The sequence below is a fragment of the Elephantulus edwardii genome, unplaced genomic scaffold (assembly GCF_000299155.1).
Source record: "Elephantulus edwardii isolate Elephantulus edwardi_28Jun2011 unplaced genomic scaffold, EleEdw1.0 scaffold00082, whole genome shotgun sequence".
Classification (NCBI taxonomy): Eukaryota; Metazoa; Chordata; class Mammalia; order Macroscelidea; family Macroscelididae; genus Elephantulus; species Elephantulus edwardii.
In genome coordinates, this window is record NW_006399832.1 from 987,615 (window position 1) to 1,004,434 (window position 16,820).

General features: G+C 37.6%; 1 protein-coding gene across 1 annotated transcript in view; it reads left to right on the forward strand.

Moving 5' to 3' along the window:
• The window catches only part of AGGF1 (angiogenic factor with G patch and FHA domains 1), a 39,007-nt gene extending 25,352 nt beyond the window's left edge, over window positions 1–13,655 (forward strand). The window contains exons 9-14 of the mRNA XM_006889833.1: window positions 1,717–1,818; window positions 3,907–4,072; window positions 5,654–5,736; window positions 8,493–8,620; window positions 12,320–12,419; window positions 13,455–13,655. Coding sequence (XP_006889895.1) covers window positions 1,717–1,818; window positions 3,907–4,072; window positions 5,654–5,736; window positions 8,493–8,620; window positions 12,320–12,419; window positions 13,455–13,655 — 780 coding nt within the window. The remainder of the gene's footprint in view (window positions 1–1,716; window positions 1,819–3,906; window positions 4,073–5,653; window positions 5,737–8,492; window positions 8,621–12,319; window positions 12,420–13,454) is intronic.
• The last annotated feature ends 3,165 nt before the right edge of the window (window positions 13,656–16,820 follow it).

The following is a 16,820-nucleotide window of genomic DNA, read 5'->3' on the forward strand; positions in this document are numbered from 1 at the left end:
ATATCTATTCAGAATCATGTAAAATTACATATTGCTTATGGTGATTAGGTAAGCTTCAAATTCAGAACGCTGATTAACATTTGAAAATGGATCAGAGAGGTACATATCAATGAAAAGAATATGTTTTAAAAAGGTCTTAGGCACTTGTAGCAAAATTGGTAAAACTAAAAATTGAGTTCACAAGGATTTAATATAGTCACATGATTTTTGTCTTTTTAGAGTGAAATTTGTTTTCTGTTATTACTTTGAATATCTAGTTACTGTCTCTTTTTGACTCACTAGAGAGCAAAATCTAGCCAAATTTAAGAACTTGGTACAAGTAGTAATCAGGGAAATACATGATAAATGTCCATGATACTACTGAGAAACAACTGTGTCCATTGTCCATGGGACATAGGGTTCTTGGGTGCACTGCCCTGTGGGCTACTTTGCTGTGCACAATCCAGGCAACTCCTGCTGGGGATACTTTACATGACAGCTCTACTCAGTCTAGTTGCTGCCACCTTTTCTGCAAAGCCACACACAAGGAAAGATAACTTGACCCTAAGATCCTGCCTGGGGAGGGGACAGTATGAGCCATGGTGGCCAAGTCAAATACTTTTCAACTAGCACCCTACAGGATTACCCTAGGCAGATGTATGTGTACATTAAACCCATTGACTCAAGGAAGCAGAAGGGCTTAGAGTTAGGAGTTTGGGCTGGAACTCCATCCTTGCAGACTAGGAGGCTTCTCTGCTGTCCATGCAGTGAGGCTTTGATGTCAATACAAGGTTCTGACATCCTCCCACGCTCGGGTGCTCTGGCTCATAGGTGGATATGATGTCAGAACAGACATTAAGCAACACCTACCTAAATTTAAATTGGGTTAAAAAACTTCATACCTAAATTTATATTAGGGACAAAAGAAATGATATATAAGTATAATCACTGTTATGTTAAAAAAAATAGGGGCCAGTCCTTGGAAAAAGACATCATGCTGCGTAAGGTGGAGAGATGGTCAGCAAAAGAGAGGAAGACCCTCATTGAGATGGACTGACAGTGATTGCAACAATTGTCTTGAGCATTATGAAGATTGTAAGAATGGCTGAGGATAGGGCAAGGTTGAGATCTGTTCTTGGTAGGATTGCTGTGAGTCTCAGGCAACTTGACATCACCTAATGCATCATACCTGTATTTCCTTCCATGAGATGAAAAAGAATATAGATGATATATATAATATAGTCACAACTATGTTAAATAGAAAACACAGGACATTTACTAAATTATCAGTGTAGTTATAGGTGGGGTTATAAATTGATGGTTTTAATTTTGAAGCCTTAACATTTCTATCAGAAACATATATATTTTTTAATGTAAGAAAAAAGTACTTAAAAGTATAAATGTTAAGTTAGCAGTGATTAAAGTCCATAGTATGTCATGGGAAAATTGGATGTGGTTTTTGAAAGTATGTTTTCACACCTTTGCCCCCCTCGAAAGTACAGAAACTCAGTGCTATTGAGCCCAACTCATATTGAGCCTCTTTGGCAGTTTCTGAGACTGTAATCTTTACAGGAGGAGACTACCTGTCGTTCTACCTCAAAGTAGCTAATGAATTCAAACTACCTACTTTTCAGTTGGCAGTCTGAAGTATTATGAACTCTGCCACCAGGGCTTCTTTTTTTAAAAAAAGAAGAAAATAGTACAGTACTTTATAATTCCTTTATTCTTCTTTCTAAGTTTCACGCAGAAATCCATTTTGACCATAACTTACAAAGCTATGTTCTTGTGGATCAAGGCAGTCAGAATGGCACAATTGTGAATGGAAAACAGATTCTTCAGGTGAGTGAGTGTGTGAGTATGTGTGTGTGTGTGTGTGTGTGTTTCATACTTTAAAAACCCCCACATTGGAATATTTTCATATAATTGGAATAAACATTCAAGCCAAATAAATTACTTGAAAGGGAATTTACCAAAAGGGAGACTGTGCTATTCAATTTTGATTTTTAATGATAGACATATGCCTTCTGTTTAGATAACAGTGCAGTTTAGAGCTATTTAGAGTTAATATTCTTAAATGATTATAGAGCCTTCCCTTTAAAAACCATCTTAATAGGAATGTTGGTATATTTAAAACCCCTCAAAGGCAGGACTGTCTTTCTTGTTAACTCTTGTATTACAAGCACAAAGTAAAGAACATAACAAAATGGGTGGAAGGGAGGGAGACCTTAGTCTTATTAGAATCAACAATGAAACAAAATTGAACTAATAAGAGGAAAAGATTTTTTTTTCTATAATTATATTTTATTAATTTTCATAAACATTTACAGAGATTTTGGGCTTCCACTCATTCATTGTTGCACTATTCTCTCTACCCTCCTCCCAGTTTGTTCTTGTCCAAATGCCACAGTGCTTGTCAAAGCCAGTTCTGATTAATCTTCTTTGTCAGTGAGTCCTTTGCCATTCCCTGTCACTCCTCCCTGAGAGAGACTTCACCCTGAGTCATAAGGAAAAGGGGATGGCGTATTCTCTTAGCTACTTCCTGCTGAAAAGGGACGCTGTGGGTTTCAGGGTGAAGATCTTCTCTCACTACTCTAAAGGGCCCCTTTGGCAGTAGGAAACACATAGACTATTATGGAGATTGATTTTGGAATTTAGATGCACTCTTATTGATTGTGCTTGACTGTACATGTTCATATCCTTGAAGATGTATCATGGGGGTGTTGCAACCTAGAAGACACAAATTTGACTAACAAGTTATAAGTACATGAGTCCAAAAATTATGGAAAAGTAAAAGAAAAGATTCTTTCATTGTTTTACAAACCCTCCCCCAGGTCCCCTCCACCATGTAGCCCTCGCTCTAGTCTCCTGTGGTGACAGAAATACCCAGTTACATCTCTCTTTTAAACGGTTCTCTCCCTCCTCTGTTTCAGTGCAGTATACATTATTGAACCCATCTTACTCAGTCTCTCCCCAACCCCAAGGACAGTCCCATTCTACAACAGTGGCATCATGTAATATTTGTCCTTTTGTGACTGGGATATTTCACTCAGCATAATGTTCTCCAGAGTCAACCATTTTGAATAATATTGCATGAGTTCCTTGTTTTTTAATGCAGCATAGTATTCCATTGTGCGAATATACCATAGCTTCTCTAGCCATTCGTTTGTTGATGGGCACTTAGGTTGTTTCCAACTCCTTGCTATTGTGAACAAAGCTGCAATAAACATGGGTGTGCATATATCTGCTTGGATGTCAGCTATGGTCGAAGAAAAGATTTTTGTGCAAGTGCATTTATGTTTGTTTTGTTTTTAAACTGTATGACTCCTTTGTGCATTAGTTTCTTTTCCTGTGGATCCTGTTCATGTTACATGTGTGCACTCATTACACAGGTGTGTGATGTGTGAAAAAAAAAAATGTATCTCTCTCTCCTAGCACTGTTTTTAACTTTGATTAGTACTAATCCTTACTTACATTCTGGTGGCTTAATGTTACAGAGTTGCACTGCCATCCCAAAGACATGCAGTTCAAATCCACAAGTTTCTCTGTGGGAAAAAGATGGGCAATTTCCCATGTGACATACTGCCCCTGAAAACCTGATTGAGGGTCAGTATGAGTCACTTCCAACTTGACCGTACATCATAATAACAGCACCAGTACTTGTTTGGGTAATAGATTACTTAAAGTCTTAGTTTGTGTATTTCTGGTAGCATCAGGCCTAAAAATAGGAATATAGGTGGATTTCATGAGATAACAGTTCATCAGTGCTCAGGTTAGCTATCTTTCTGTGTCCTCTGTGAAGTTGTGGATGTGTTTGTATACAACGTGGGTCTATCATGAAAAAGCATTTCAAGTAGATTTTTCATGACTTCATTGACTTCAAATAACTGCTTTATCATGTAACTGTCTTCTTATTTTATTCCTGTCTAGCCTAAAAGTAAATGTGATCCTTATGTACTTGAGCATGGAGATGAAGTGAAAATTGGAGAGACTGTGCTTTCCTTTCACATACACTCTGGCAGTGACACCTGCGATGGCTGTGAGCCAGGGCAGGTTAGAGCTCATCTTCGCCTTGATAAGAAGGATGACTCTTTCGGTATGTGTAACATTCCTATATGTGGGGATAGTACCTTTTCCTTTAATTCAATTATGATACAAATTTATCCATTGCCAGGTTCATGAAAACAATGTCATGTAGAAATATATGCTTATGCAAAATTATTGGCCTGTTGTTATGCTGTATTTTGGTGCATCTGTATTTCAGTAAGCCTATGAGACTTAGTAAAAAGTGGCATGCATTTAGAATCTGAGACTTCAGTGAGTAGATTATGTTTATACAATGCAACATGAGACCTGGCACTGACTGGACTGCCTTGTTTTTCCTGGTCTCACAAGTTTTTCTGCCTTTGACAGAGTGCAGTCTTACCACTTCTTTATCATTCCTTTTAAGTGAAAAATATTTGAGGTTTTACTTCAGAAAAATTTTCACCTTAGAGAGGTTCTGACTTTGCAGTTTGTTGTTTCATTCTGCCTGGTTGGAACCTACTCATAGCTGACCCTCCAGTGGATTTGCAGAGCTGGGAAATCACATGGGAGAAGACAGCCCATCTTTCTTCCACAGAGCAGCTGGTAGACTTAAACTGCATTTCTTTAGGCTGGCAGTGTACCTCCTACCACTGAGCCACTAGAACAGGTTTTACCATATTGTTATTTTTTTCTTTAATAATTTCCGCTATTTATATTAAACCATACGGTCACAGTCTTCCATGAAAGAAACTCATTAGCTCTTTTTTTATGACATAGTTTAGTAGCTTTTGAAGCAATATTGTACTGGTCGTTACATGTCCTTTAAAAGCATAATTATGACATAATGAAGTTACGTGTCCTTTTAATATCTCCCTACTGATAGGAAAAAGTAATCTATAATAACATTCTAATATAATCTTAACATCAGAAATAAAGCCAGGATGCTAAATTAAATTCCTGGATGTTGTTTGCTGAAACGTATTTTTTTAATTTCTTTATTTCATGTAAGCCATTATTTTGTATAATAAATAATACCACTGGGAGTTTCTATGCTGCTTTCAATCTATCCTTCTGGGCTTTTAAAATTTAATAGAAGTTTTAAAATAGTGATAGTAGTCTATTTTTCTCTACACTTATCTCCCTAACAAGTATACTTGTTCATTGTTTATATTTTGTTTTCTAATATTAATTAGATTGTGAAAATGAGTATACCATATGCACCAGAATCTTTCATTCCATAATTGTTTTCTTTCATATATGTATATTCCTTTGGAAAGTGACTTAATATTTCTGCATTTGGGATTGTGTTATAATAATAGTGAAAAGTTAAGATGGTTTTTTACTTTAGTATCTATATGGTAACTTCCCTATAATCCTTTACGTTGTGAATTTAGCTTACTTTTCACATAGGTTTAGTTACCAAAACTGCTGAAAGGCAGTCGGCACCAACACAACACAAAATCCTTTTTGGTTAACATTTATTCATACTCTGGGTGATCTGCGCATGGTGTACTAATGCTGTTATTTTTCTCATTAAATAAATATTCTCTACAAAATCGTATCAGGTAGAGAAAGGGGTGTGTGTGTGTGTGTGTGTGTGTGTGTGTGTGTGTGTGTGTGTTTTAAACGAAAGTGTTTTCCTTTTGTTTAGTTGGTCCAGCACTAAGTAAGGAGGAAAAAGAGTTGGAAAGAAGAAAAGAATTAAAAAAAATTCGTGTGAAGTATGGTTTACAGGTAAGGATGCTAAATATTGTATTAAACTGTACATCTGATTTTGAGCAAAAATGCCTTCAGATAGACCAAATTAAATATATAGAGAGCTAGCTATTGTTGGGGTTCTTTTTTATTGTTGTGTGTCATTGAGTTAGAATTGACTCTTAGCTGACCTTCCAATAGGTTTTCAGAGGCAATTAATCACATGAGAGGAGATTGCCCATCTTTCTCCTGTGGATTAACTGGTGGATTTGAACTGTGTGCCTCTAGGATTGTGGAGTAGCTTTTTACCATTAGGCCACCAGAGCTCTTGTAAAAAAAGTTATTTATTAGGATCTTGAAATAGTGTAATTTTTGTTAGTTATTTACTATTGGGTTATTTAAAACCTTATAACTAGTAAGATTGAGGTATAAAAATTAAAACAATATCCTGTATTTAAATAGCAACTCTGGCTTTCAAAAATTTAAAATGAGCCTATTGAAGACGGCTAATACTTCTTGACTTTATAAAGTTACCATGTTAGTATAGTATTTATATAAAGATAGAACATTGGAACAGAATAATGAATCCATAAATAGACCCATAAGTACATGAACAACTGATTTTGGCAAAAAAGCAAAGACAGTTTTGTGGAGAAGGGATGTTCAAGAAATCAGTTTGAACAACTGGGTTGAAAATTTTGATCCACACCTCACAGAATGTGATAAAAATGAACTCAAAATCAGGACTTACCTAATTCAGGTCTTTTGAAACTTTACATTTTTTAGAGAAAAAGTAATTGGTTTTTTCTACATAAAGGATTTTACATATTTCTCTGAGTATCCCTTTGGTGATTCTAAATATGAAAAAATAGGTTTTTTGTTTTTGTTATGTGCCATCAAGTTGCTTGCGACGCATAGTGACCCTGTGTACAAGAGCCCTAAACGCCATTCTATCCTGTGCCAACCTCGGCATCTCAAACACACTCATTCCCACCACTCTACTCACAGAATCGATCTCATTGAGGGTCTTCCTCTCCTGCGCCGCCCCTCCACTCTCCCAAACATGATGTCCCTCTCCAAAGACCAATCCCTCCTTGCAGCATGCCCAAAGTATGTCAGACAAAGCTTCAGAATCCTTGACTCCAAGGAGCAGTCCAGCTTCTCTCTCTCCAGGACAAACCTGTTTGTTCTCCTTGCAGTCCATGGTATAGTCAACACTCTTCAGCACCACAGCTCAAAGGCATCAATTCTCTTTCTATCATCCCTATTCACTGTCCAACTCTGTGATGCATAGCATGTAATTGTGAAGACTATAGCCTGGATCAGGCGCACCCTTAGTCTCCAGCCTGACATCGTTGCTCTTCAGTACTCTTGAGAGGTCCCTCACAGCTGACTTTCCCAATGCAATTCGTCTCCTGATTTCCTGGCTGCTGTTACCAGGAGTGTTGACTGTGGAACCAAGTAAACTAAAACTGTTAACTATGTCAATCTCTTCGCCATCCATACTGATGCTGCCAGTTGGCCCAGTGGTGAGGATCTTTGTTTTCTTGATATTGAGCTTCAATCCATATTGAAGACTGCAGTCCTTGACCTTCTGTATCAAGTGCTTCAGATCCTCCTCAGTTTCAGCAATCAGGGTCGTGTCATCCACATAATGCAGGTTGTTGATTCTTCCACCAGTCCTGATGCCACATTCCTCCTCATACAGCCCAGCGTCTTGAATGATCTGTCCTGCATACAGATTGAAAAGGTATGGAGACAAAATGCATCGCAGACAGACCTCCTTCTTGATTTTGAATAATGTAGTGTCTCCTTGCTCTGTTCTGATGATTGCTTCTTAGTCCAAGTATAGGTTTCGCATTAGCACAATCAAATGTTCTGGGATTCCCATTCTTCTTAGAGTCAGCCACAGCTTGTTGTGATTCACACAGTCAAAAGTCTTTGCATAGTCAATGAAGCACAGATAGACATTCTTCTGGTATTCTCTGCTTTCTGCCAAGATCCATCTAACATTAGCTATATAATATCCCTAGGACCATGACCTCTTCTAAATCCAGACTGCACATCTGGTAGTTCTCTGGTGACATATTGTTCCAATCATTTTGGATAATTTTCAGCAGAATCTTGCTTGTATGTGATATTAATGATATTGTTTGATAATTTCCACACTCTGTTGGGTCACCTTTCTTTGGAATGGGAACAAATATCGATCTTTTCCAGTCAGTTGGCCAGCTGGCTGTCCTCCAGATTTCTTGGTACAACTTAGTGAGCACATCCAGGGCAGCGTCTGTTTGTTGAAATAAATCAATTGGTATGCTGTCAACTACTGGAGCCTTGTTTTTTGCCAATTCCTTCAGAGCAACTTGAACTTCCTCCTTCATCACCATAGGCTCTTGCTCATATGTTATTTCATGAAATTCGTCTGTGTCAGCTTTAGTGACTCTGTACTCCTTTCATCTTCTTTTGGTACTTCCTGGATCATTCAACGTTCTACCCAAACTATCCTTAAGTATTACCACCCATGGCTTGAATTTGTTTTTCAGCTCCTTCAGCTTAAGAAAAAAATAGTACAGAGCATTAATATCAAAATAGATGAAATTTTCCCAATATTTTTTTTTACAATAAATACCTGTTGTGATTCATCTTGAAATAATACTAATGTTTTTAAAAGGATAGAATATGAATAGCTTTCAAGACATAAACATTTGATTTATATTATGGCTTGTGTGACTTCAGGATTTACATTTTTTATTCATCAGCTGTCTTTTCTTGTGATGATTATTTGTGTTTTAAAGAATATAGACTATGAAGATGAAAAGACATTGAAGAATCCAAAATATAAAGACCGAGCTGGGAAGCGTAGGGAACAGATTGGAAGTGAAGGAACTTTCCAACGAGATGATGCTCCTGCATCTGTTCATTCGTAAGTATTAAATTACAATTCTTTAAAACATTGTATATTCACCAAATAATCACATCCATAAGATATTCCTTGATTTGCAAGACTGTGCATTCTGATAGGTAATCTTCTAATGAATGATAAAGATCAAGAAGGAAAGAATAAGTTTATTTTTATACCTTCCCCTCTAATGCTCTAGTTTCATTCTAACCTAGAATGAAAGCATATGTTGTGTGCACTTCTTAAACAGACATACATATATATATGTGTAGCATCCTAGAAACTCATCTCAGCAGGTGTACATTTATATGCTAACCTAGTAAAAAATTTGTATGGGCTGATGGTTTTTCATATATTTTTATACCTAAATCCTTTTGCTTTGGTGACCCTAAGTACCATGTTATGGAACCCCGGTGGAGAGTTGATAAAAGGTTGCGCTAAGCCAAGACAGCTCCTCTGTGGCAGTTCACATCTGCCATCTGCTCCTCAGGGGAAAGATGGGCAGTTTCCTCATGTGTGATCTACAGCTTCCCAAAAGCCCATTGGAGCATCAGTTATGAATCGATTCCTACTTGACAGCAGTGATTGAGTGAAGTACATTTTGCTTTCTTTTTTTAAATTTCTTTTTCTAGATAAAATAGCCTTGATAAACTGAGAATTGTCATCTTGAGGTCTATCTTAGGATCATATTTTTGCATTTAATCATACGTTGTCATTGTTGTGTGCCATCGAGTCAGAACCAACCCATAGCTGAGCCTCCATCCAGTGTGTTTGTAGAGGCAAAACGCAGGAGGAGACTGCATATGTCCCGTGATGCTGCTAGCAGATTCAAACTGCATGTCTTTGCGATTGCAGTGCAGCTTCTTAGCACTAGGCCACCAGAGCTCCTAATGTAATCATACATTAATTCTTAATTTTTCAGGATATTTCTGAGTTTAAAATTTAAAATTGTCAAATAGAATGGATAACAAATTATCAAATTTTTATTAAGTATCGTGCAATTTTTTAAAGTATCTTCTTTAAGATACACTCCTATAGTATCTTAACATACGTAAATTGATGAAGTTTTATAAATGAGCAATTTTTTCTTAGTAATATGTAAAACAATGATGTGTCTTATAATCAGTGGAGTCACAGTTTATGAAATAAGTCAGATACATTAAAGACCATAGTATTTTTATTTATTTTTTTTTTCAGTTTACTATGTAAATTTCTTGGGGAACATGAGGATTGCTAATGAGTTAAATTTGAAAGTGAAACAAAAAATTAAAGATGTTTGTCTGATGTTAGCTGATTATTAATGAACAGCTAATTTAATTGATTTTGTAGAACTAGGAAGAGAATGATTAAAAATAAAATATCCTTATATTAACTTCATAGGACAAAATGCAAATAGTGAATGAGAATTTTTATTCTTTAATCTTGTTATTATGCATCTAATTGGTGGCACAAGCATTTGAGCACTTGGCTATTAACTGAAGGTTGACATTCCAGGCCACACAGAGTTCCATAGGAGAAACACATGGTGATGTGCTTACCTACAGATTTGGGCCTTAAAAACACGCACTGGTGCGGTTCTACACTGTCCTATGGGACCATGAGGAGTAAGAATTGAGTTGATGGCATTTACAAGAGCCTATGGTGATGAAGGAAGAAGTTCAAGCTGCTTTGAAGGAAATAGCAAAAAATAAGGCCCCAGGAATAGAGGATATACCAATTGAAGTATTTCAGATAACAGATGTTGCCCTGGATGTGCTCACCAAGTTGTGCCAAGAAATCTGGAGAACAACCCCTTGGCCAACTGACTGGAAGAGATCTATATTTGTTCCCATTCCAAAGAAAGGTGACCCAACTGAGTGTGGAAACTACAGAACAGTGTCATTGATTTCACATGCAAGCAAGATTCTGCTGAAGATCATCCAAAAACGATTAGAACAGCACATCAGCAAAGAACTGCCGGAAGTCCAGGCTGGGTTTAGAAGGGGTCGTGGTACTTGGGATATTGTTGCTGATGTTAGATGGATCTTGGCTGAAAGCAGAGAATACCAGAAGAATGTCTGTCTGTGTTTCATTTATTATGCAAAGGCATTTGACTGTGTGGATCATAACAAACTGTGGCTGACTCTGAGAAGAATGGGAATCCCAGAACATTTAATTGTGCTAATACGAAACCTATACTTGGACCAAGAGGCAGTCGTCAGAACAGAGCAGGGTAACACTGCATGGTTCAAAATTGGGAAGGTTGTACGCTAGGGATGCATCCTGTCTCCATACCTTTTCAACATGTATGCAGAGCAGATTATCCGAGAGGCTGGGCTCTATGAGGAGAATTGTGGCATCAGGATTGGTGGAAGGTCTATTAACAGTCTCCGTTATGCAGATGACACAACCCTGCTTGCTGAAACTGAGGAGGACCTCATACACTTTCTGCGAAGGGTCAAGGACTGCAGCCTTCAGTATGGACTGAGGCTCAATGTCAAGAAGACAAAGATTCTCACCACTGGACCAATTGGCAGCGTCAGGATGGATGACGAAGAGATTGAGAGTGTTCACAGCTTCAGTTTGCTCGGCTCCATAGTCAACACTCTTGGCACCAGCAGTCAGGAAATCAAAAAGCATATCGCGATGGGAAAGTCTGCTATTAGGGACCTCTCTAAAGTACTCAGGAGCAACAGTGTCTCTCTGGAGACTAAGGTGCACCTGATACAGGCCATGGTCTTTGCAATCGCTTATTATGCATCAGAGAGTTGGACAATGACTAGGGAGGACAGAAGGAGAGTGGATGCTTTTGAGCTGTGGTGCTGGAGAAGAGTACTGAATGTACCATGGACTGCCAGGAAAACAAACAGATTCATCTTGGAGAGGATTAAACCAAGCTAGTCCTTGGAGGCAAGGATTCTGGGGCTTCGTCTGATATACTTTGGACATGTTGCCAGGAGGGACGGGTCCTTGGAGAGGGACAGCACAGGAGGGGAAGACCCTCTGTGAGATGGCTTGATTCGGAGACTGGGGTAATTGGGATGGGTGTGTCAGAGGCAGTGCAGTTGGCGCAGGATAGAGCAGGGTTTAGCGCTGTTGTGCATAGGGTCGCTATGGGTCGGAAACGACTCGACAGCACGTAACAACAACAACACAACATATCCATATATATGTATCACACACAAATCATAAGTTTCCAGCTCAGTGATATATCATAAAATTACACATTGCAGAATCAAGAAATAGAAAATGATCAGGAACCCAGAAGCCTCCTCCTTGTCCCCCCTCCTAATCATTGTCCCTCTCTCCTTCTCAAAGGTAACCAATCACTACCTTGACTTTAGTAACAATAAATTAATTTCACTTAGGAAAGTAAGTGAAATTAAGTAAATGGAATAATTCATTATTATTTTGTAATCTATAATCTTTGGTCAATATTTTGTTTAGTATAATTTTCATTTCCATATAATCTGTTGTGTGGCTTATTGTAATTTATCAATTTTGTCCTCGGACATTTAAGTTTTTTATAGTTTCTGGTTGTGGCTACGAGAACGTTCTTATACATATCTTTTGGTGCATATAGGCATGCTTTTCTATTAGGTATATAAATAGGAATGGAATGACATTTGGTTGTCTTCAGCTTTATTAGGTAATGCCTAACATTTTTCTAAAATTATTTTTAAATTTATTAATGTATTATTAATGTCATCTTTTAGTTAACTATCATCTTAATTTTTCTTAAAGTGAAATTACTGATAGCAACAAAGGTCGAAAGATGTTGGAGAAGATGGGTTGGAAAAAAGGAGAGGGCCTAGGCAAGGATGGTGGAGGAATGAAAACCCCGGTAAGACTTGCAATTTTTTAATATTCATTCATTATTGAAATAGGCATTTACTACATACCAAACCTTATCTAGGGTGTTAGGAATTGAGTAGTAGGTGAAATGAGATTGTTAAAAGCTTTAGTTTGCTTGGCTCTACAATCAACACTCTTGGTACTAACAGTCAAGAAATTAAAAGACAAATTACATTGGAAAAGTCTGCTGTCAGAGACCTCTTCAAAGTACTGAGCAGCAATGATGTTATTCTGGAGACTAAGTTACACCTGATCCAGGCCACAGTCCTTGCAATTACTTGCTATGTGTCAGGAAGCTGGACAATGACTAGGACTGTTACAAGGAGAATTGTTGTCTTTGAGCTGTGGTGCTGGAGAAGAGTATTAAATATAACAGGGACTGCTAGAAGAACAAACAGGTTTGTCCTAGAGAAGGCTGTTCCTTGGAGACAAGGATTCTGAGGCTTCGTTTGACATACTTTGGGCATGTTGTAAGGCAGGACCAGTCTTTGGAGAGGGATGTCATGTTTGGGAGGGTGCAGGGACAACACAAGAGAGGAAGACCCTTGATGAGATGGATTGATTCAGTTACTGGGGTAATGGGAGTTGGTGTATTAGAAACAATAAGATTGGCACAGGACAGAGCAAGGTTTAGAGCTGTTGTACTTAGGGTCACTGTGAGTCACAGGCGACTCAACAGCACATAACAACAACAGTGTATGTATTATGTATTTATTTATATTTATGTATTATGTATTTATTTATATTTTTATTTTATATTATATTTTTACACATACATACTCTGAGTAAAGAGTTGGTCTACCTACTCCTTTGAGGGAGAAATTGAACATCTCCTTCCATGTTAATGTTCAACCTATATGTATGCTTATATAAGGATTTAACAATAGCTTTAAATATGACCATTTCCTTTACTTCTGAGAATAGTATGATAACATTCTGTAGCATTTCAAAGAACTAATTTAAGAGAATTCAAAATATGTGTTTGGACTCTAAATTTCATCTTCTCTTTAACTTTCGGTACCAGATTCAGCTTCAGCTTCGGCGGACACATGCAGGCTTGGGGACAGGGAAATCATCCTCAATTGAAGATGTTCAGCTTCTCCAAAACAAGAGCAAAAAGAACTGGGACAAAGCACGAGAGAGGTTTGCTGAGAACTTTCCAGAAACTAAACCTCAAAAAGAAGCACCAGGATCTATGCCTTGGGTAAAAGGAAGTGTAGAGTGATGACCGTTCAATGGACAAAATTCTTTTTTTAAAAGAGTTTGGAAATTCTTTTTTAAAAAGAGTTTGGAAACCCTTACCACAGAAATTTCCCCTCTAAAAGAGTCAGTGAGACTGGGGAATTGTGTCATAATTTATCTTCTCAGGACTAAAAAATCTGTAATAAAGAATGATTTAGTTATGTTGGTAAGATTTCCAGCTTTTTAAAAGCGTTTTTTAAACAAATAAATAATGATTGATTCAAGTTATAGTAGACTGAAGTCCACAGGACCTGGATAAGCTTATCAAACTTTGTTATTTTATCTTGTCATTTGCACTACCCATATAAACAAGTATCTGTTTAGTAAAGTTTCAAAAACATTAATGATCTAGGAGGGTGGCATGGGGCGGGGAAAACCTCCAAAAAAAGGTTAATGATCCAAACGTACCTTTGTCCTGTGTCCATTTTTTCATTACTGTAAGATGCACAAGAAAAGAAAGAAACATCACGAATTTATAAAAAATTAAGCTCACCATGTGCATCCTTATTTATTCCCTTTAGAACCTACATCAAAAACATTAGGGGAATATGGGTAGTGGCATATAAATTTAATTATCTCTAAAATAACCTAAATAATATCATTGAAGAGCTAATGAACAGGTGACATAGAAAATTAGTCTCTTATTGTTTTCTTCTGTGAAGAATCTATTATTTGTACTGTATATTAAGCATTTACTTTTTTGTTTTTTTCGTAGCTATTTAGATATGAATGACTGTATACAGTATTAAAATATACAATGTGCTGGCATTTGTAGTTTTGATATATTCCATTGCTGGCAATGGAATTGTGCCAGAGAAATCAGATTGATAGTACAGATGAATTTTACTTAACCAGGGCCTGACACTCAAGATATTTATTGCAGATGTACTCGAATGCAATAAAAATGATATTATAACATCAAAAAGAGTGATTCATTGAAGCAGAGAATAAAGTGTATTGTAACTTCTCTCTTTGCAGTGGCAGAGGAATGGCAGAAGTCTGCCCTTAAATGGTAGAGGATTGCAGTGCAGCTTTCTGGGTGCAGGTGTCACTGTGCTGCCAGTTATTGCTGTCCTCTTCCCATCTTCTCAGCTTTCTCTCAGGTTTTTGCTGGTAATTAATTCTCTAGCACTCCCTTTCCTAGCAGTGAATATAAGCTGGAGCTCTCCTGTTAATTATAAATACTTAGAAGATTTAGAAATAAGAAGAAGAAAATTCTGGAGAAAACAAAAATTGCACAGTAGAGAGGGCAATTCAGAAAGACTGGCAAGGATTTCCAGCTAAATGAAGAAAAAGGAATAGAGTGGAACAAGAAAATGTTCTTTTCTTGATTCTTTCTGAATAGCTACATGTGTATGTACTTTCTCTCTTTCTCTCCTGGTACAGATATCCTTACGTAGCTAATAATGTATTTAAAAACCAATTTCCATTGAGTTACCTCCAATTTGTAGTTACTCCTTGTGTGTCAGAGTAGAACTGTGTTCCATAGGGTTTCAGAGACTGATTTTCCAGAACTAGATTGCAAGGCCATTTTTCTGAAAGCACTATTATTATGTATACTTGACCTTCCAACCCTTAGATTAGCAATCAGATGTATTACTCACCTGTACCACCCAGGTCCTCTCATAATATAAACCCTTGTTATTGTTATGTGCTTCAAGTCACCTGCAACTCACAGCGACCCTATGTACAACAGCTCTGAAGCCTGCCCTATGCTGAGCCAGTCTTACTGACTCTGACGTACTTGTTCCCATTACCCCAGTTACTGTATCAGTCTATCTCATCCAGGGTCTTCCTCTCCTGGAATGTCCCTCCACTCTTCCAAGCATGATGTCCTTCTCCAAGGACTTTTCCCTCCTGGCCATGTGCACAAAGTATGTGAAATAGAGCTTCAAAATTCTAGCTTGCAAGGAGAAACTTGGTTTCACCCTCTCCAAGACAGACTTACTTGTTTTCTTGGCAGTCCAGGGTATATTTAAGACTCTTCTCCAGCACTACACCTTAAAGGCATTAATTCTTCTTTTATCCTTAGTCATGGTCCAACTCTGATGCATAGCAAGTAATTGCTAAGACTGGCCTAGATTAGGTGCTATAATAATACTATAACTCACTGCTGTTGAGTTCTGACCAATAGCAACGCTCCATCAGGTTTCTGAGACTGCAGATTGCAACAGGAGATGCCTTCCCATCTTTTCCCCAAGGAGCCACTGGAGAATTCAGACCCCTGGAGATGCACAATCTTTGTGTTAGCAGCACAACTTGCTATGGACTATGTCATATATTAAAGAATTCCACAATTTCGTTTCTGGTATAACTCACTGACTAAAAAGATAACTGGGGTCTTGGTGGTTTATTGGAAAGGAGCTACCAGCCCTAATGCTCTCGGATCAAAGCCACCACATTCTCCATGAGAGAAACACAGTCTCCTCCTGCGCAATTTACTGCCTCTAAAAACCTACAGAAGGGTCAGCTGTCAGTTCCAGCTCGATGGTACATAAAAACATAATATTGTCTGTGTTTGTTATTTATAAACGTCCTTGGGCTGGACTTGATTTTACATTAACAGCTTTTTTTTTTTTTTGGTGGGAGCAGATTGCCAAATCTTTCTGCTGTGGAGCTTACTGGCTCTGAATCACCAACTTTTTGTTCATCAACAAAGTACTGAACTGTTATGCTACCAGGGCTTCTATTAGATATGGGAAAGTTAGACATTTTCTTTCAAAATGTCTTCAATTAGATAAGGCAAAAAGACCTTTTCATTTTAAGATATTAGGAATGATGACAAAAATGTAAATACTGTGGGTATTTGCATTAAATCTTTTGCAGATCTAATGTCTCACAGCTACACTATTTAGTATATGAACCAGTAAATAAATTAGAGCATTTTTTCTAAAATAGGAATAATATTTATCTTAAATGGGCAAGGTCACCTCGGTTAACAGCAAAGAGGCCCTTGGGCCAGAAAGGAAAACATAATCTACACAGGAGTTCTACAGGACACGTCAACTTCCCTTGGAGACAGTACAACTAAACTTAAGAGACACTGGTCAAAAGAAAAATGTCAGCAGTCGATGTTTTTGGAATCACAGAAGCCAAGAAAGCTTAAGATACAAGCTGTCAGATCATGGGTTGGACAATGGAAGATATT